Genomic DNA, 22899 nt, shown 5'->3' with positions numbered 1-22899 from the left:
CACAAAGTCAGCATGATACCAAAGTAGAGATTAAAGAATAAATTATAACCTAGATCTTAAATGTATGTTCCATTCAAAGGATGAATCTTTAAATGGAATTATGATTATACAATTTTTCTCATTCCTTTTTTCCAGTGGTTTGGGGAGGGTTGTAGAGTTCTGTAAAATCAGAATTATCTGCCATGTCGACATTTGGAATGATCTTAATATTTTATATAGTATTTGCATAGATTAGAATTATCATCATAGTTCATATTCTACTTTGATGGTGATAGGAATAATTTCTGTCATTAATCCAGATGTGTAATAAAATATCAGTTTAACAACATAACTTTTTACCAAGGGGTTTTTACATGCATTGGTCTAACTTCAGACTTTTTTCCAATAGCAGAAAACCTAGATGCCTCATCTAAACTTGACATAGTAAAAAAGGCAAATAATTTACAACAAAAATATTAAGATATAAGTTTAAAGAAGCCTCAATAGTGTGTCTCCTTCATTCAGTTAAGGTAACTTGGTGTATATGTATATTTCTATATTTTCAGACCTTGTTGTGTACAGATCCTCCACGATATGAAATTGACAGCATTGAATTTAACAGTACAAATAGTTTTCTGGCAGTATGGGGAAGCTCAGGTGTCATGGTTATGGAAATGCCACAGAGATGGGGGAAGTATTCAGAATTTGAGGGAGGAAAACCAGTAGTTATTTGCAAGTAAGGCTCAGAAGTAAACCCTCTTTTACATATGCTTCTGTTTTTGTAATCTCAATTCAATGCAAAGCTTAAGCGTGTAAGAATTTAATTTTTAAGTACTTTTTTCTCTTTCCAAATTTTGTCTCTTCCTTTATTTGATATTTGTATTTGTGTTACTCTCTTTCAGAACAACCAGTGTTGCAGAGCATTACTTTGCTAGTCACAAAAGTGTACAGATTCTCCATGTGGCCTGGCATCCTGGCAGTGACACCGATTCTCACCTGACGATACTCACCTCAGACAATCTCTTAACGTAAATATTTAATCTCTAAACTGTTTGATAATTCATCCATATATTACTTGTTATCCTTTCAACATTTTTCTAAAAAAAAATCTAGCATAATGCTGCATTTAGTTTAATTCTAAAATTGTTACAAAAAGAGCATTTTTGCTGCACATTTCTCTTTAATATTTACCATTTCTCTTTAAAATTGAAAATGTCTTTTTTCTACATTTTCCTTTAGTACTTATGATTTGAAGGAGCCAGATATTCCCATTCACTCCGTGAAGCTTGGCGATTCTGTGCAGGAACTAACAGATTCTCCAAACAAGCCTTCTTACAGAGCAGCGTTAGGCGAGGTGGCAGCTTCCTTTGACTTTGGTCCTTCAGTGGAACTCAGAAGAAAGAACCGTCTTCACTCAACACTTGTTAACCCTGACGAAGTCTGGCCAGCTTATGTAGTATATGGGAATGGAGATGTCAATATTGTATATACTGATGTCACTCCAGATCCTACAGGGTATTTGTGACTTTCATATCAATGTTCTTGGGTCAGGGTGTTGGTGAATTTTATATCAATGTTTTTTTGGTCCAAGTAGCATCGTCAATTTTACTTGAACAAAGAGCAAGTTTTATATATTCTAATTCTTACTTTGTGGAAAGTTATGCTGTTTAAAATGATTTTCTTTGGGCAATACAAAAATTTTTTACTATATTTGACAGATTTATTAAATATTTTTAAAAAAATGTATTGTTTGCTTTTTCTGCAGCATGAAGCGACAGAGTACCCAGGGGCCTTTACTGATGCACCCCCCTGCCGAGGACAACTATGGATTCGATGCCTGCTCTATAGCCATTCTTGCCACTAGCCCACCAGTGTTAGTTATGGCTACAAGAGATGGAAAACTCCACCACTGTCTGGTGATGCAGTCTGATTTGAGGGATACCACTCTTCAGGTTTTGCAAGATGTCTAATCTATTATAGAGTAGAATATGGAAAAATCTATTTAAATTAACAAGATTTATTTAAACGAACAAGAAATCTAAATGGGGCAGATATAGAAAAAAGTAATCTCACCAGATACCATATACTGATGTCATGAAAATATGACATGAAAATTCGCTTCAGATCAATAGTATATGTATATAGTTGCTGAAAATTATATGTGCATATATATGAATAAACTATGGTCATATAATGAAAATTATAGGCACAAAGACATGAAATACAATTTAACTTTGATATCTGGAACAGTGATATCTCAAAAACCTAAGTCAAAGTTATTTTAAAATCCCAACTATTTATTCTAAAGGAATCCCTGTTCCCTCAGTCCCATTGAGTTCAAGATAACAATGTTCAACTGAAATATGTATGTACAGTTATTTGAACTGAGATAATATTTCAGTCGGAGAGTCATTCTGAGAGTTCCATTGACTCGAGCCTTCTGTACGAGACCCCAGAGGAAGTTTCACTGTACGTCTACGAGAGCGTGGAACTGGAGTTGTCCCTGACAACCAGCTCTGTAGAAACTGATGAGTACATAGAGGACACATTTACCTGTCCAATCAAAATCATCAAAGGTAATTTACACTGACGTGGCTTAAAAAAAATACAAGTGTATTTATCTAAATAAATAGCTGAATGCAATACCTTATTTACCCATTTTGTGTTATTATTTTCTCATGTCATTTGAATATTTCTCAAAAATCAACTGTTTTAATAGAGTACCTTCACTATTTTTATTGAAATTAAAAAAAACATTAAATATTCCAAAGTATTTTCACTGCAGAAGCTCTAAGTTAGGATTTTGGGTTGGTTTTTTTTTTTTCAAGGAATAAAAATGACCACTGTTTTATCCCAGCTGATGCAAATATGTATTTTCAAATATTTTTCCAAACCATTGAAGACACCTGAACGCCCTACTAGTCATTAAAAATGAACAAGTATCATCAGATATATTTACCTCATAGTGGTAAAATATTACAGCTGTGATTGAATGTGTCATAAAATTGGTCCTCAAGTTGGGAATTCAACCCATAACACAAACATTTTGGACTCTTAGATTAATTGTTTATGTTGGAACTCATAAATCAAAAAAAAAAAGTTCATTCCATTTATATTTGTTTGAATTATTATGTGGCAATTGGTGCCATATTTGATAACAAATGGCACCAATTTAACAAAATTAGAATGTTTAGTTTTACTGAAAAATGATGTTTTTTAAAAAGAAAATTAAGAAATACCTAATGTGCTGAAAAAAATTAGAATTTCATTTTAAAATTTAATTTCAGTTCAATAATTTAAAGGTGCAAACTACATGTACTATATCAGTACAATCAAACTAGGTGCAACCTCCCTCTCTGACTGCTTAACCAATCATAAATAGTACAATACGGTTAGGTCTTGAAGATGTTAAGCATTACATTTAGTTTACATTGTGTGTATACAGCTTATAGAGCCTACATGTACATGAATTAGTGATGAAGCTACGTGAAAGGTGGTAAAATATGATTACCACTATAAAAATATGAATATTTTAGTTTACAGCATTTATAAAAAAAATAATAATGATAACTTTAAAATGCTTTTCTCTAGACTTCCAGACTTATAGTTGTAAAGTGACGTTTTCCTACAAGTAAAATTTTATTTAGATTGGTTATTAATCTTCGTAATGTTTGAAGTTCTAAGCTTTAATTGTCTTCTACATCACGTGAAAACAATCAATAGTCATACCTGCAATGACACTTGATAAAACAATAGTTTCTAGAAGTGAATTTCTTGAAAAAAGGAAAAATTTAGATTGTTGTCAATATCTTAACAAATGTTTTGTGTTAAACTGAGGAATTGCTCAATTTTTAGCTCACCTCAACGAAGTTGGGGGGAGCTAATGTGATACCCTCGGCGTCGGCGTCCCGGGTTAAGGTTAAGTTTTTTGGAGCAGTTTTCTTTACTTCTATGTCCTATATTGATTAGACATGCAAGGAAGATGTTTCTAATGTGTTTCATTGTACCAGTCAAAGTTTCAGATGCTGCAATTTCAGCAAAGGAATGACGAGGTTAATGTTTTTGGTGCAGGTTAACATTTTTGGTGCAGTTTTTGGTGTAGGTCTCATTTCCGAGTAACTATAAGCCCTATGTTGACCAAACTTACATGGATGGTACATCTTAGGATGCATACTACCAGACTTGCTTCGGATGCTGAATCTGACCTACATTTTCCGGTTGAGTGAACAGGTTAAAGTTTTTGGTGCAGGTTTCATTTCGAAGATACTATGAGCCCTATAATGACCAAATTTGCATGGATGGTACATCTTAGGATGCATTCTACTAGACTTGCTTCTGATGCTGAATCTGACCTACATTTTCCGGTTGAGTGAACAGGTTAAAGTTTTTGATTCAGGTTTCATTTCCAAGTTTCTATGAGACATATAATGACCCATCATCGCAAACCACGGCCCAAATGTACGATCCTCTCCCATTCTGGCCGTGGTTGAACGAAGAGAGAACTCTTCGTAACTCATTAAAAATTTGACCAATGCGAGTAAAGCACAGTCGGATGATGAACTTGATCGCGACCTTTCAATGTCCAATCACAGTATAGGAAATATTTCTTGTATACTGTTGACGTCAGTTTGATTTCAGTTGCGATGGAAACAAAACTTGCCATTGACTGAATATGACGTCACAATAGAGAAGTGTAAATATTCAAGATTACGACACTTTTTGTCGCGGGTAGGAGAGAGCTATGTGCAGACTCCGGACCGTGGCTTGAGATGATGATAATGACCAAACTTGCATGGATGGTACATCTTAGGATGCATACTACCAGTCTTGCTTCGGATGCTGAATCTGACCTACATTTTCCGGTTGAGTGAACAGGTTAAAGTTTTTGGTGCAGGTTTCATTTCCAAGTTACTATGAGACATATAATGACCAAACTTGCATGGATGGTACATCTTAGGATGCATATTACAAGACTTGCTTCTGATGCTGAATCCGACCTACATTTTCCGGTTGAGTGAACAGGTTAAAATTTTTGGTGCATGTTTCATTTCCAAGGTACTATGAACCCCATAATGACTAAACTTGCCTGGATGGTACATCTTAGGATGCATACTACCAGACTTGCTTCGGATGCTGAATCTGACCTACATTTTCTGGATGAGTAAACAGATTAAAGTTTATGGTGCAGGATTCATTTCCAAGTAACTTCGAGCCCTATAATGACCAAACTTGCATGGATGGTACATCTAAGGGTGCATTCTACTAGGCTGGCTTCAGAAGCTGAATCTGACCTACATTTTCCGGATTAGTGAAAATGTTAGTTTTTTATACAGGTTTCATTTCCAAGTAACTTTGAGCTCTATGTTGAACAAACTTGCATGGATGATACATCTTAGGATGCACACTAATGGACTTGCTTCAGATGCTGAATTCGACATACATTTTCCAGATAATAGACCTCGTAAAAGTTATGGATGCAGGTCTATCACCAAGAAACTATAAGGCTTATATAAACCAAAGTTGCACAAATGATGCATCAAGGGATGAAAACTCTCAATCTTGCTTCAGATGCTGGATTTTAATTACATTTTCATGATGAAGAACTAGTTTTAAGTTTTTATATAAGTCTATTCCAAAGTATCAAAATTGCATAAATTTTGCATTTTTGGATGTACACTTTTTGTTGGTTAATTGTGTGACTTAATTTGCCTTACTTAAAGACAACATTCGTTGAGGTGAGCCCTGTAATCTCTGATTACCTATGTTTCATTCATCTTATAAAATGTTATAAAATGGACAATATAAGATTTCAAATAGTTCAGCTTTAATGTTGTAATAGAACAAATGAAACAGACACAAAAAAAACTTTTCAAATTATGATTCAAGAAATACTTTTAGTATGTCTTAACATTGCTTCAATATTGATATTAGTAGTGTTGTTGTCTGTGTGTGAAAAAACTAGAAAAAATGACGAAATTCTTTGCATTGTTTATGTTGGACTCCAAGATGGACAGATAAATAGTGTGTTTGTTGGACCTGAAAGACAAATGTCAGTTTTATGTTTAAATTTCTTTTAGTTTTTATATAATGATAAGTATATAATATTTGCATAATGTTGAAAAATCCATATGGAAACTTAGCTAGATTATAAAGTCTCTTAAACTTGTATACAGATTATAAATATGCAGCCCTATTTTGGCTGTAAATGAAGTTTCTTTAGGCTTCATTCATTAGTTTCAAATTAATTGGACTCCAGCAGTTGTTATTTTGCCACAATTAATGCAGGTCATTATGGGATGAGGGTTTGTTGTGTAATTGTTGTTCATTACTGTTGATATTTTCGGCACGGCTTCACCACAACAGTAAACAAAATTATTCAATAATATGCCAATTTTTGTACGTGCATTATTATCACATGCCTATTATCTGCAGTTCATTTACGTTTCAATTTATTGTATAAGTGCACACTGATTTTTTTTTGTGTGTGTGTGAATGGAGATAAACCCTTTTATATTTAAAGTAAAATGTATTTTGAATTTAACTTTCTATGCCCTTAATTAGATTTTCCAGATAATATACTAGGAATTATGAATTTTGAGAGTTTATTCTTGACAGGAACTGTTAATCATTTACTCTCAGTAATATGTTAAAACTTATTTACCATATCTTAAGATAACCAGTCAGTGTTAATTTTACTGGACAGATCATTAGTTAGAGAGAAAACTGAAGAGAACAAGTGGTGAATACCTAAACCAATGATAGCTAGGAAAGCCGTTTTAGCCAGTGTCAAGAAGGTTTTCAAAGGCACTTATTGGGCACATAAGCCACTTCTTTAAGCTTCAAATCCCAATGAAGAAAAATCAACTGTACTTGATAAATTTTGTTCCTGTTTTTTAACATTTATTGCATTAGATTTAATGTGAATTAACATCTTTCTTTGTAATTTTTGACTAATTGTTTCTAGTTTTGGATTAGGAAGTTATCAGTCAAAGAGGGGGGCTGATTAATAATTCATGTAGAAAATCTTATGTTGCTGTAAGGATGTTACTTGTATAATGGAATGGCCATATTATTTAATAATAAATTTTAAACTTTTTTTTTTTTCAAGTGGATTGCCATGGAAGGTGGACATTGGATAAAGTAATGTTCCCTTGGAAAGTTTTTATAAAACATGAGTTAGGGCCTTAGGTTTACAATAAAACTGGAAGGGAATTTTGGCTCATTGAGCATGTCTTAAGATTTGTCAATACAAAGTCACTTGAACAGTTTATGGTAACAGGCCACTTGGGCCAGGGAAGATGCAATTTCTTTGGATGCCTTTCTTTGTAGCAAATTGAAACTAATGTTTGAAAACAAAATCTTTCTTGAGACTCAACAAAGGTGGGATATATCGCAAGGATTTAATTTATCTTTGAAAACATACAATGTATGAAGATCATTACGTTCTCTTGAATTATGTTATTATAATGGATTTTTACTAGACAATTACATTAAGAACATGTCAACATTAAGTTAGATTTAAATTTTGTTAGAACTTAGAAAAAAATTTTGAATTTTTGAAATTTGTTGTTGTTGAAGATATATGTGTGTATCATTTTAAACTTACTAGGTGGAGAAGAGGGGGGTCATTAAATTTCATACAGACATCTATGAATTGACAAATTTTGCAATTTCTTGTGCTAACAATGTATGTGAGTATTTGAAACTATTGCTTGACGAGGGTAGTTCTGATCAGCATCAGTTTCTGTGTGTTGATCAATAAACTGTCCTGCCAGAGAAATTACCAGAGTTAAATACTGTATGAAAATCAAATATTTTTGTGGGGTCAAATTTTCCTGGTTTGAGTAAAAAATCTTTATTTGTGGGGATTTGAATTTGTGGATGAAGAATTGCTGAGTAGTTATCTATGCAACATTTTACATTTCATGGTGGAAATGAATTCGTGGGTCTCTTCATACCTCGAAAACAACAAAAATTAAACCTTCAGAAAATTTGTGATTTCACAGTATATATTTTTATAGTCCCATGTTATGAAGGGCAAAAGTTTGTTATCTCATGTATTTATTTGCTTCTTTTTGTAAGAGTTATTGCCTGCCTGGATATTTTGTCCATTGAATATTCTCACAATTTTAATTTGGGTTCCAAAAAAGGCATTTTTTATGGTAAATGTGAAATCAATTATTTGCAGCTGCTTTGAATGCTTAAATTATTACATGAATGTCATGAAGTGAGCATTTGTTTCATTGAAAATGAAATTAATTTTTCCATTTGAAATGATATTCCATGCACTGCTGTTTGTGAATAATTGACATGATTTTGGCTTTTGAAATTTGATCGAGGTACTGGTATTTTTGTTAATTTAATTTAAAGAGAACAAAATATCACAAGAAGTTTTAAAGAATAATTAGGATCATGACATATATCAGTAAAATTAATCTGTACAGTTATATATAGTATCCACTATTCCTTTGCTCTTTTTTTATCACTCCAAGATCATGTCCAGTACAATTTGTCTCTCTTGTAAATTTCATTTGTCTGCAAATTATGAAATTGAGCACGTCAGGAGCAACATATTTATAGATAAAAGACATTAACTTATATTTTGGACAGATCTTATTTCAGTAATTACAGATAATAAAAGAAATCTGGGACAGAAATTAAGCTTTTCATTCATTGTTCCCCTAATTTGAGGAAAAGTGACATTTCATTCATAGCTGATGTCCTTCGGGAAAGTTTTTTGCCCTTATTTCAAAAAATACATTGATTACAAAAAGCTTGAAAAGGGCATTTTCAACATTTGTTCAACCATCAATTATCTGATGATAAAATTATTTCATTATTTGATGGTTGAAAAGATAATTTGAGAATATTAAGGTTTTCAGTTGCTGAACTTACATCTGTGGTTTTAACTATTAAACTAATTTTAGATACTTACCGTAATACATGTATTGCAGATTCAAAGTCCAGAAAAAAATGTAACAAATATGTAATTAATGCCAGAATTTAATTTGAAATTTGTTATTTTTGATTTTTGTTTGGTATGCATGTTGGTCAAATTTCTGGTGATCTGGTGCCTTATGCCTTGTGTGTTGCATATGGTATCTTGTGGTTACTTATGGTTAGCAAGTTTAAAAGTCTTTCAGGGACATCTTTTGTGTGCAAAAAGCTGTAGCTTTTTATTACTATCTGGGGTGAAGGAACTTTTTAACATAAGTCATACATATACAATTTTGCAAAAGATTAAGAATAACATTAAAAAACGGAAAAAATGATATCAGTGAAAACAAAAAAAGTTAATTTAATTGATTTATTATTTTGATGACACATATATGATATACATATACTTACATCCCCAGTGGTGTTTTCCTTTCAATTTAAAAAAGAAATTGTGTGATATCTTATGTTCATTAAGGGGATTGGAGAGGATCAAATATTTTAATATTAAATTAAACCTACCTATTTTTAGTTTTGAGTATAAAGTGTGATCATTATAACTTGATATTATGCAGATTCAGTATGGAAATTTGTTTACTATATTATAAGCATTTTTGGACTGTTAAGTCACTCCAAGAATTACGGGGGTAATGATTTATAATTACTTTTTGGTAGAATTAAAGAAGAAAAAGAAAAAAAATATGTAAAGTCTCATGTTTTATAATATTTATCATAAAAAATGTAGATATATACATTAATCTGCTTCTTATTTTCCAAAGAACCTTATATGATATTAACGGTGAAAAATATTTAATCATACTTGACATTTATTTTGTGTGTCTTTTCTGTAATTTTGATAATGAGTATTTCGTGATGACCTTGATTAGCAAAAAACACAGGAGATATTAAGTGTGCATTTTGTTCTTGTTTCGGGAGTCTGGGGCATAGTTATCTACATAAATGTAACAACGTGATATTAATTGATTTAATTAAGTATTCAGATCAGTGTAGGGGATTGGCCGCGATTAACGAAGTCTTCAGCGGTGTGCGACATATTCATGCCTCACTGAACTCCAGTATATGGATGTCCATCTACTTTAACACACCATCCATTATTTATGTAAAAAATATTTTTCAGATGTTTTGTTTAGCAAGATCTGACCAAAACAATTACGTCAGTGTTAATTTATTGTTTACTAGGTGATAATTTTTTAGGGACATAAAAAATACCGGTATATGATACATTGATGACTATTAATTCTTGGTATTTTTTTTTTCTTTGAATTTCCACTTTAGACATTTTATATTAATTTCTTTTTAACATGTACACCTGAGAAAGCAATCAAATCAGGAGAAATTAATTGTGGATTACTAAGCTTGTCTAGTCAGGGATAAAAATTAACTGTAGATACATAATAAAGAAGGGCCAAATGGAAGTCTAGGTAATTTTTGATTAATTGAGCCAATTTAATTGCCATTTAAGAATGACAATAATAAGAGGAAAAATAATATTAAAATTAAAGGGGATATTTTACAGAATTTCTTATCTTAATTTGTTCACTATTGAATATTCTGTCAATTTTTGGCATACAGGCATACATACACAAATCTTGAACAAATACCTTCTTTATTTGCTTTGTCGACCACCCTTTAATCAACTCAGTATTTCTGTGTGAGAACCTTAATGGGGGGGGGGGGGGGGGGGGTTGCCCAAAAGAACAAGGTTCATTTAAGGCCTTTTTTGGCCCTATGATTTCTGAAAAATCAGAACTGTAAGTTTTAGTTGAAATTTGCTAAATTTCAGTTGATATTTTGGTGACTGCATAACAAATGAAAATAATGTAATTTTCTCTCTTGTTTAATGTGTGAATTACATCATATTCCTCAAATCTATAAAAATTCTTCAAAAATGGTCAAAAATGTAAGCTGCGTTTGAACATTTTGCATGTACATGTTTAGCCCCCCAACATCTGATCAAAAATGTTTTATTAAATAATAACAGAACTGTTTCAAAAGATTCTACCAGGTAATCTATGAAAAAAAATTTTGGATTGCAGGTTGGACACATATTTTAATCATTAGTTAAAGATGCTCAAATTCACTTTTTCTTTAAAGTTCAAGAACATTGCAGTTTCACAAAGCCTATTTTCAATACTTGGACTCTCAGAGAAAAATATTTTATAGGAAATGAAAGCACTAAGTCTCTACTTTATATTGATGTTCAAAATGGGACATGTACTTGTTCAGTAAATTGATATATGGACATGCAGGGCCATATTATGGGGTTAGTGAACCTACCTCTTTATTACATACCGGTATTGAAATTTATGGCATAAGTACCAAATGTTCATAGTTCTATACTTTAATTTAAAAATATTTTAATAAATTAAAAAAAGATTGAAAGCTTTCAAAAATGTGATATGCCACTCAAGTTTTTATTATCTTTTTCATTGAACTAACGGTATTTAGAATGAAAAATTATGAATTAAATTTTTAAAAAGATGAATAATTTATTACCAGACTTTCATTGGACAATTTGTTATATAAACAACAGAATGTTGTGTAACTTTGACAAAATTCTATTTTTTATCCTAGATCGGTTGAATTAGTACAGTTAATTAAAGTCTTCATTATGGTGTCATAATTTAAGAGAAAAAAATGATCCTTCACATTTAATTGATAAAGAAATTTAATGATGCAACAAATTATAAAAAAGAAAACAAAGGAACATTTTATTTTTCACATTTGTTAGTTTGGTCTCTGTGTTGGTTGACCACAGTGCCCACCATCGGACTACAGCTGACTTGTTCACAGATGGTTGCCCCACTCAAATCAGAGTCGCGATAATATTTTTTACTGGCTGTCAAAATTTTTGTCAAGGGAAAAAACAAATCCTGATTTGTAACAAATTTGCTGTCAAAATGGTGAATTTTTTTTCATTACCTATAGGCATGCTTGCTTTTCTTAAATGACTTAGTGTCTGGATTTTGATGAGAAATCTCTGGTTCCATACCTTACAGGCAATGAAGAAATGAAAAATGACCATTTCTTTATTAATTGTCAACCTTCAGAGTTGAATCTTGCTGTTTGCAGATTTTCTTCCTTTTTATCTTTAGCAGATAAATCTGAATTTAATGTAAAATTTGATGAACTTTTTATTTTCGCCCCTTTTGCCCTGCTTACAGGTGAGCGAATTTAAAAAGGGGCGAATTACAAGAGCACCATATAATTTCTCAAACAAAACTGTGACTGGGTGAATTTAAAACAGGCAGAATTGGTTCGCAAGTGCGAAAATAACCCTGTATACACTATACTGTATGAAATTTCAAAATTGTACATGAAATATTTACATTTTGTTGGAAAAAGTTGTAATGGAAGCCACTGGCTTGTTTAGTTGTCTCAATCTGTAACTGTTGCTGTGTCAGTATCTATTTGTATTCTTTAATTTCCACAGTCAGACACAAATTAAGTGGTAGGGGATTGCTTTTATTTATGCATTTCAGTTCACCTACCCAGAATTCCATTAGATCTAGAATGCTATTTATTAGAAGAAGCAAAAAAAAAAAAACGTGAAATTATTAATCAATGAACTTTCCATTCTGTTTTATGCTGTGAATTAATTTATTTAACCCAATTAAATAGCATAGCTGTTGAAAACATAAGTTTTAATTTTATATATTACCTTTAAATTGTAAGAGTTATTTCAATTTGTGTAAATGTGCTATTATTTGTGATTTTTCTGTTTTTCAGACTCAGTTGCCCCAGACAGGTATCACTGCATGCATTCAGCAGGCGTCCACACCATTGTGTTACCATGGATACAGGAATACCACAAGTATTTCACAGATGGTAAGCTGTGGAGACTTTGATGGATTAATTTCTTGAAATAATTTCTTGTTCTCTTTACGGCCACTCTGAAAAATGGAAGATTTAAACTGATGTGAGCGTGAAAACATTTTGATTGTCTTGTAGAGGTACAAAGACATTTTTCATGCAGTTTCTTGATTTTTTTTTTCAGACCAGAGTGACAGAGTTCCGGAGCATGAGGACTGTATTGTAGAACATCTAATCTGTACCAAACCCCTCCCCTCCAGGTAGTGTAGCCATACAATGATATAAATGGAACTTACATATGTTCTATGAATTAATGCCAGATTATTTTTATTTTTTTTTACCAAGAGATATCTTTTTTTAATTTTGTTTCTTCCATGGTATGTTTACATTTATCTTATTTTATCAGAAAATATATATTTCCTATAGATTTAATTCAATGCTGAACTTTTGATATTTTTTTCCTTGCTAAAAAGAGCCACAATTTAAATGGTTAAATTTTTTTTTAATTCTTGACTTAGGAAAGATTATCTGTCAAAAAATAATAGGAAGAAATCTTAATTTTTATATAATAAACCAATATAGCTATAAATATTTTTAGATATTTTTTTATTGGTCAATGTATCTGCAATTCTAATCATATTTTTTAAAACACAATTCAAATTTGAATACTAGGAATGGCACTGTGTGACACTAGCGTCTGATTTTATACGACGTCTATATTGGAGACATTGATAGATAAAGGCAAAAAAAACCAATGTTATCATCTTCACCTTCTTATTTGGGCATAAATCTTCCCTAAAATTGTACAGTGTCTAATCTACTTTAGGAAAATTTATGGCTGTTGGATGTAAATTTTGTTTATAAATAGTAGAAATGTTGAGGGGATAGATAATGAAACGCAATGCATGTTAGATATTGCGTTTCTGGATGTTAATTAATTGACTCTGTACCTATCCTGGTGTTGTTAAATCAAATCCAGGAAGATTTACGTTCAAATCTGCAGATGTAATTTTTATTTTTCTACTCTAGGACATCAGATCTGTTTGACCCTAGATTAAACTAGAAACAACTGTATACATAACAAAAGATGGTGCACAACATTTTTTACAAATTTACATAAACACGCTCATTAACATATTTTCCAAAGGTAGTGTCACATTTTATTGTAACATTAATTGTAGGTCTTTGCACTGTAGCTCTTGCATGTTGTAATTAGCTTCTGGTTGTGTCACCGAGACACACAAGATATTAAAGAAAAACTAATTCTTTGAAATGCCAAGCATAATTTTTAAAAAAGATTAATTTTGCTTTGTAAAATTTTTTTTTTCCGCAGTCCTGTTGCTCCTGTCCTGGGGCTTGGTTTAGTCAAGGGACTTTCCGTGGAGCCCTACCTCCTGACCTTGACCTCAGATTATGAACTGGTCTCCCTCCCCCTTTGGTATGTACATGTGCTGACACCAGTAAATCATGTCGAGCATTACGGATTAACATGTTCTGACAATTAACATACATTGAGAAAAATTGATATGCCAAAATGTGGTGAAATGCTGTTGAAGTTAATTTCTTATATATTATCACACATTAGCATATTATGTCAAATAAACTGGTTTTCAAAATTATTTTGATATAGCTGCATTGCAAGAGAATTTTCAGTTAATGTGTCCTGTTTTTGGAGGATTGATATTGGAAAATGCAAAACATATTTCGATTTGAATTTATATGTAAATGATGCCTTGAACTGCATGCATTAAAAAACAAATTCTGATTGAAAAATTCAGGACACATTTCATAAATTTAAGTTTTAATATTTTTTTTTACCTAACATTTTTCTGTTCTCAGTATGTTTATAGTGTGTATCTATTTATTTTGTGTAAATTTTTCACCTATTAACCTTTCTAGACAAAATATATTTGTCTAGTCTTTAAATTTGACCCAAAAGTTTCTTGAATGGTGCTGAAAACTGCCATAATTAATTCTTTGGATATCAAAGATGGCTTCCTTAGCTCCTCATTGGCTGTTGCTTTGACCTATCCAGAATGTCAAATTGGCCAAGTCATCAAATGATTCTGTTCTCTTAATCCTTATTTAATTTTGAATGGAATAGAATACTCTAGAAGTATAATTTCTGCATGGTATTAATTTATGCTACATGTATGTTTGCGGTCACAAATTTTCAGTGAAAAATTTGTCCCATTGAACTTGATTTACATGTAAGGCATATACATGTATATTGTGAGAGTCTCAGTAATTTTCTAGCCACAGAAAACAGAAAAAGAGATTCTGCAGAATTATGACCCTGTGGAAAAAAAGTATGCTTACAGTAATTTTGTAACCTACACTGGCACTGCAGCATTTTTATAGGCTTTGAAATAATGTAGTTAAAAAAGTGTTATGATCTGTAAATTTTTACTCATTTTTCTTTAAAAAAAAATGTGGATATACATGTCTATAATGTTTGAGAGACTTTTGTGATTTCTCTGTTGTAGTCCTAGCAGATACCGGGACAGCGGTGATACTCTCCACTCCTCAGAGAATCCTGAAGCCATTGAATCTCCACTGAGACGCTTGAACCGGGAACCATTTGATGTCTACATCAAGAAAATACTGCAGCGCAATGTCACCAACCCAAAGATTAAGTAAAGAGCGCACTAATTGCCTAGAAACCTCAGTCGTTTAATAGAATTTCAGATTCAATTTGATTAAATGTCACTGCATAAGAATGAAGCATGTCAGCTCTCAATCTTAATTTTTTGGTATTGGTTGCCAAATTATCATACAAGATCCTTTTCAAGGACAAAACTAAGGGAAACCTGGCTGACACATTCCTATGTTAAGTTATAGGTTCTCCTCCCACTAGTAGAAATGTCATGATATTACACGATTGTGTGTTTGGAAATAGACAGAAGCTTTGCTGTATAAATAATAGATATTTAAAAGTACACATGCAATAGCCAGTAGGCAAAAATATCATTTTAGTGCATGTTAAATATGATCACACATTCTTTGTTGTTAGTAACATGAATTTGTTTAGTTAAATGCAATAATAAATTTGTGAAATTCTTTTTTTTCAATTTTAAGAACTGCTTGGAAAGTGTTTGATTTTGTTATAGATTGATATAGAATTACATTTTTTATACAGAGCTTGAACTAAAAATTATATGATTTTATTTTTAAAAAGTTTTATTTTAATTGACATAATCCAAATTTCAGCAAATGTTTACAGAAGTTGTTGGATAAGAAGACTAAAACCATGTGTGAATTTTTATTTTAGATTTGACAAGAAAACAGAAATATCCCAGCAGGAATGTTTCCAGCTTTTGACACGTACCACTCAAGTTTTCCGTGAAGAATACCTACTGAAACAAGAGCAAGCTCAGCAGGAAATACAAAAAAGGTAATATCCAAGTCAGGGGCAGGTTCAAAACTTGAAATTTGACTGTTTTACACTGTCATGAAATCTGTGGTATCCTTCCCAGGAATATGCCACATGATGCAACAGGTAAGGTGAGAAAAGCCACCCACACTGGAAAAAAATTAATAGATCCACACCTAGAAGCTGCATTCTGGCGAAAGGTGACAAATTAATCAGTTTTCAATCCCAAATCCTAGATCCTTTATATTCTTGTGATCTGTTTAGGTGGGTAAAAATTTTGTGGTTGCTTATGACAAATTTTATCTGAAGGTTTAATGTGGGAGTTAATCTATCCTGTTTTAGTAGTTTATATGTAAAGAGTCACTGATGGGTAAACTGAGTCCGACTATTTTTATTCTCCATAAGCAATATTCAATTTGATAAGTGTACATAAAATGTTAAACTTTAGCTGCTTCAATGTTTTCCACCGGGACTATTTTGGCATCTTTGTGTTTAAATATTTCAAATATATTGAATATTATTACCAGTCAATAAATCCACAGTTACAGAATGTGAAAAAGTTATAAGTTACCCTTAGTTAGACATCAAGTGATTGAAAGTAAGACATGGTTTTATAGCATAATAATGAGTTGTGCAAGAGGCTCATTCCATGCACCATTACTTGTTGAAATGAATTTATTGAGAGAAAAAAAATGACTAAAGTGTTTTAGCATTAATTAGATCCAAACAACAGGGTAAAAAATTTTAATTTTGCTCATATGTAACATCTTGTTCAAATGAAACCTGATAATAACAGACTTATCTTCTCTCAGAAAACAATAAGTATGATAGAATAAATTTCTGTAACAGCTTATATAGCGTAAATTTATAACACATAGAAAAAAAAGTTCTTCTACAGTTTCTTTCCTTTTAATGTGTGGGTAGTATGTACATGTATTATAAATTTCTTCTAATTAAAATTTATCTTGACCCCAGACCTTGAATCAGGGAAGGATCAAATAACATACATATTTAGAAATACAATGTATGTAAAATTTCAGTTACAACATTATATTATTTTTATCTTCCAGTAATGCACGTAGCTTCATACTTTCTTCAAATTTTGTCACACTTATCAATAAAAATTCTAGATGATTTTAATCACTGTACAGGGGCACCTTATTTCCTGACAATTGAGAAAGACCTAAGGGTGTGCTTATAGGGGCAGGGGCTCTTAATAGGGATTATACAGCAATTTATTTTATTATTATTTTTTTCTATTTTGTACAGTGTATGGTTGCACCTGCATCATCTTTTTTACTTAGGTACACATCTGAGATTCTTTCACTGAAAATTTTGAGCATGGAATGAAAATTTTATCAGCCGTTCATTACTCAATGTAGGGCTTTTTGTTGTAACTTCTTTAATTCAATCTCAACAAGACCAAGATTAAATTTTAAAAATATGCATCAAAACTTATGAGGACTAACAATGCCAACTCACTTCCCCATATCCTCGTTATCTGAAATATTGGTGTTCAAGATAAGTTCAGTTATAATTTATTTCTGCAGGGTTAGAGAGAACCTGCCATTCAAGTTAATTTTAATCAAACAAATCATGTGTAAATGTAATAATTTTTTCTCTTACTGCTATTAATAAGCATTTGTAAGACTTAATGACACTTTTCTTGGAAAACTTAAGTATGAAATACTACAAAAGGAAATCTAAGGCTGTAAATGGAATCTATTTATAGTCCAATTCTTTGAATATTTTGACAGGGTTTGAAAAAGATAAAACTTAATGCATTGTCTAACATGTATCAAGAGAGACAAATGTGATGAAAACCAAGTAAGACTTGAATACAACCAGATATGTCCAATAGAGGAGTTTCATTTTGTTGTAATTATATAAACAGAGAATTAGCTTTATATGCAGTGTGTAGGTATTTATAGCAAGTCTTTTGTCAACAAAAGACAGTAGACTTCTTAAAGTAAGCTGATGTGTGGTCTTAGTGTTAATGTTCCACTTCACAGTGGCAAGTAAACAACATGTCAGTGCAGCCTGGGAACAATTAACGACAACCTTAATTAATTTGGTGCAGTTTACCTGTGAAAACAATATCTTTTTGGGAACAAAGTCTTATGACCTTGCACTATGTGGTCGTTTTTTTAATTTATTTATTGATTTCGACAAAAGGTGTATTCATAATGAAAATTAATTTTTCATAATAAATGCATGAAATGAAGTACAGAGGAGACAAGTTCGTAAATATTTTGATTTTTGCCCGTGGGGGCCTCTGCAAACTATGTTTGACCCTGTTGAATTGACCGTTCAGCATCCAAATGGTAATCAATTGCAATAAGTAATGAATGCGCGCGGTTGACAGGTAACATTACCGTGATTTCGAGCTGTCATAAAAATAAGACGAAAACCACATTTTGACAGGTAGAACAGGTGAATTACGAGATAGCTTCCACAGATTTATATTTCCAACCTAGTACAGTATTTTTTTTTATTGGAAAGTAATGTTTAACTGACTTTTTGGGGGTCTGTCTTTCAGTCATTAAACTTTGCTTCACTGCAGCCAGCTTTGATAGGTTCAATTAAGTTTAAAAGATATAAATATTAATGTGATGTACTTTAAATATAGATTAATATATAGTCTTATAATTTAAAAAAAAAGTTTTTTTTTATTTCTTCTATTTTGAACAGTGCATGGATGCTACCTGCGTAATCTTTGTTACTTAGGTACAAGCTGATGGCACTGAATATGTTCTGCTTTAAATAAATTGTAAACTACATGAATACATTATTTACTGGTATATAATCATAAAACATGTTCAAAATCTGATCAACCATATAAAAATTTAAATACCTGTATATTTAAATTGAAAATGATTATTTTCAGGTTCAATTAGTTATGATTTTTGAGGGTTTGAATAAGTGGAACATATTATGAGAACTAGGTGAAGATAGATTGGCACCTATCATTCCAGGATAATATATTCCTTTTTTTTAAGGGCACCTCACTTACACTAAATTATTTCCGTACCCGTAGCATCAGTGTCCTTGTTTAAGTATTAGGAGCAGGTTCCATTTTTAAAGTAACTAGAAGTCCTCTCTAGACCATACTTGCATGGCTCATGCATCATGGGATGTATACTACTGAACTTGCTTTGAATGCCGGATCTTCTTTGCTGCTTGATGATAGAGTTTTTAATCTGCAGTTCTTGATTTATGGGTTAAGAATACATTTACCTAGTATGTACTCTGATACATTGTATGTATAGTATATACCTGGAACCTAACTGTGCTTTTTAACCTTTATTGTTTCAGACCATTACCACTAGTTCTAAGCATTCAAGTATATCAAGTCTGCAAGATGATTCATGGTTTATTCCATCTTTGATTTATTTTTCTAGAGTAAGGATCCTGAGAAGTCTGAGGTCCCAACAAGAAGAGGACATTGCAAATTTACAGGAGTCTCGGAACAAAGTCAGAGACATGGCGGAAAACCTGGCCACAAAGTACAGTGATTGTCAGGATAAGCAGGAGGAAATCCTACAAAGGTAAGCAGTTTCTGATTAGACTGTAGCTCTACCAAAATAGGTCATTCAAAGGAAAGTGGTCTCTGATAGGACTGCAGCTCTACTAGGGGTCAGAATCCAAAATTTAGCAGATCTGATTAGGTTTTCCAGAGGAGAACATCCAAAGTTAAACAGGCTCAGAATAGACTATAGCTCTACAAGGGGGTAAGCAGTCTCTGGTTAGACTGTAGCTCTACCACAAGAAATCAATCAAAGGTAAGCAGTCTCTGATTAGAATGTAGCTCTTTCACAGAAGGTTATCCCAAGGTAGGCAGTCTCTGATAAGACTCGAGTTCTACCACAGAAGGTTAGGACCTATCCCAAGGTAAGTAGTCTTTGATTAGATGATAGCTATAGAAGAAAAGATCAATTTCTCAAAGTCCCAAAAAATTGAAATGGATTGGTTTAATCTCTGACAGGATTGAAGATGTGATGAGACGATTACAGGAGAGGATGCCATCAATGTCTGAGGCAGAGAGAGGGATGAAGAGAGAGCTAGAGACAATGGAGGAACAACTGGAGGTGTACAAGAGATCTCTAGAGCAGGTACAATACAATTCTAAGAGAAAGGGGGTGTGGTGTTGAAAGGATTTCTTTGAGAAGGTACTCAATTGATTTTAAGCATTTTTTTTAGAATAACATTGGAAAATGTTAAATGGGATATATTTTTTGGTAGCTGAAAATAAAACAGGACTACCAGAGAAGACAGATAGCCCAGACACCCAACAGACTCCTCTCCAGTCCCATACTGAAGCCTGGTCAACTCAAACAGATAAAGGACGTGTTGAAGCAAGAGTAAGTCACAGTGTATAAAGAGACCTGATAAGAATAGCAACAAAACTTATTTTAAGGAAAGTGGGTGGTGGTGGGTAGGGCTGGGTATTGGCCAGAAATTTCGTATTGCGATATATTGCGATATTTTTAACTGCATTGTGATAAGTATTGCAATATTTTCAATGAAAATTACACTGGCATTTTCTTATTATATTAACTCTAATTTACATTCAGAATGTACATAACTTTGAAAAGTAACCAAAAGGGAAAAAAAATCTTCTTGTTTTTTTTAAGTTATGTTCTGAATTACATCAATAAAACAGCTTTTGTCTTACCGTTTGGCTTTAATAACAAGCCTTTCTTACATTTACTTTTATATTTGATGACAAAATTCTTTAGTCTAAGCATATTCCGATATATCAATATTACAAAAATGTATTGCAATACAATATTTTCTTTCAATGTATTGCAATATATCAAAATATTGATATTTTTGCCCAGCCCTAGTGGTGGGTGGATGTGTGTGTGAAAGGGGGGGGGGGTGATTGGGAAAGTGATGAAGGCCACTAGAAGTCACAATATTTAATGGGCCATTTTAAAATGAATTGGCCATCTATATATTCTGACCAAGGGCCATTTAACAAAAATAAAATTATATATGAAATATGGAAGAAAAAACATTACAAGCTGCAAGTGAGGTATTTTACTTTTGTTGTTCTACAGTGGCTGGAACGTTATTGTTGACAACTTACACGAACGATCACGTTACACGAACGATTCCGCACGATTAACGCACGATTAAACCTGTTACACGAACGATCTTTCACGTTCACGATTCTACACGTTACACGATCTTACACGATTGTGATATGTATCAAAATGGTTCAATATTTTCAATATTTTCAAAACGAAAATTAAAACTTATAAAAGATTTTTATCAATATTATTTTATTGACTTTGAAAAAAAAAAACGTTGATATTTCTGCTAAATATATGCCAGACTAATATTTTAGATTAAAAATAATTATTTCTAAGGTAAGGGAAAAAAATTTTGTTGATTTTTTATGTGGGTTGTATAATTTGATGTATCATGATATGAATTACTTCAATAAAACAGCTTTTAAATTATAATTACAAATTTTATATTTGTTTCCATTGATTCAATGTCTTATAAACTTGCCAATTATTCAACTTTTTTATTCCAATTTATAATTAATTACAAATATCAATATTAACACAAAATGTATTGCATTTGTCGACAATATTTTCTTTGAGAAATGTTTATTTCTTTGTAATATATTTTCAATGAATTGATTTCAAGATTATCTTGACCACAATAAGAAGTAAATAATAATTAAAATGTGTGTGTGAAAGGCGTTAGAGATCTAAGTACGGTTTATCACAATATTGATCGCGCTATTTGACGTAATGAATATTGCAACACTATATTGCTTGTTTACAATATTTAATGGGCCATTTTAAAATGAATTGGCCATCAATATATTCTGACCAAGAGCCATTTATAAAAAAATAAAATTTATATATGGACTATGGAAGAAAAAAACATTACAAGCCGCAAGTGAGGTATTTTACTTTTGTTGTCCTATTACCTAATGAAGTGCTTCATAATACAAGAAGCCAGTTTTGAGGGGTTTGAAGCACTGAGATTTGTTGTATCAAAATGACTGCATTTAAAACAAAAAAGTTATACCAAAATATTTCCAACAAACATTGTTAAATATTGAATACACACTATGGCCTTTACAATGGTCTATTTACTGCATCATTTTTCAATTCAATAAAACAAAAGCCTTTCCTCATCATTGTCTGAAAATGTTTCAGCATGTCCATGTCTTATAAAATGATTTGGTCAGAATAATTGTGTAATCTTAAACATTTATTTTCTTAAAATACATTTTCAGAAATACATTTACCTTTATGCTTTTTAATATCGACTGTTATATGTGTTTTCTATAATTGTTTGACTTTTATATTTTTCAGGGGAGATGACTTGGGTGAAATGCTGCAAAAAGTCAATGCTTTAAAACTTGAAGCAGGAGTCTGATAGAAACTGTAACTGAAAGCTTTGGCAGCAACAAACTCAGTGGATAGCCAGGGAATATTTCTGTTAAGTGTTGCTGAGTGGTGAAAATATTGACTAGTTTGTTTAAAGTTATTCCCCATGCATTGTAAAATATGACAGGGCCAAGAAACTGAAGTCTTGACAAACAGCAGTGTTGTAATTTAGGTGAAAGTGACCTATGTAATTGTTACTTGTGTTAATAATAAAAATAAAGACTGAAAGAAGTAGAACTTTTGTCTTTCAACAAAAAAATCTATCAAATTTTCTGTTTTTCTCAATTGAAAAACAATATTTCAAGTTTGTATTGAAAAGCATTTTGATGTATTAAGATGTGTATTCAGTTGGGTAATTTCTTT

General features: G+C 31.8%; 1 protein-coding gene across 1 annotated transcript in view; it reads left to right on the top strand.

Moving 5' to 3' along the window:
• The window catches only part of LOC134253662 (nucleoporin 88-like), a 23648-nt gene extending 884 nt beyond the window's left edge, over window positions 1-22764 (top strand). The window contains exons 2-15 of the mRNA XM_062736239.1: window positions 546-715; window positions 882-1007; window positions 1219-1494; window positions 1745-1931; window positions 2381-2555; window positions 12664-12762; window positions 12932-13007; window positions 14081-14185; window positions 15234-15383; window positions 16019-16141; window positions 19522-19668; window positions 20106-20232; window positions 20363-20481; window positions 22462-22764. Coding sequence (XP_062592223.1) covers window positions 546-715; window positions 882-1007; window positions 1219-1494; window positions 1745-1931; window positions 2381-2555; window positions 12664-12762; window positions 12932-13007; window positions 14081-14185; window positions 15234-15383; window positions 16019-16141; window positions 19522-19668; window positions 20106-20232; window positions 20363-20481; window positions 22462-22525 — 1944 coding nt within the window. The 3' untranslated portion in view covers window positions 22526-22764. The remainder of the gene's footprint in view (window positions 1-545; window positions 716-881; window positions 1008-1218; window positions 1495-1744; window positions 1932-2380; window positions 2556-12663; window positions 12763-12931; window positions 13008-14080; window positions 14186-15233; window positions 15384-16018; window positions 16142-19521; window positions 19669-20105; window positions 20233-20362; window positions 20482-22461) is intronic.
• The last annotated feature ends 135 nt before the right edge of the window (window positions 22765-22899 follow it).

The sequence above is a fragment of the Saccostrea cucullata genome, unplaced genomic scaffold, assembly GCF_032062105.1.
Source record: "Saccostrea cucullata isolate Sc308-1 unplaced genomic scaffold, CSIRO_AGI_Scuc_v1 ctg418, whole genome shotgun sequence".
Taxonomy (NCBI): domain Eukaryota; kingdom Metazoa; phylum Mollusca; class Bivalvia; order Ostreida; family Ostreidae; genus Saccostrea; species Saccostrea cuccullata.
Note: the sequence above shows the minus strand (reverse complement) of the source record. Positions and strands in the feature narration are given on the sequence as shown.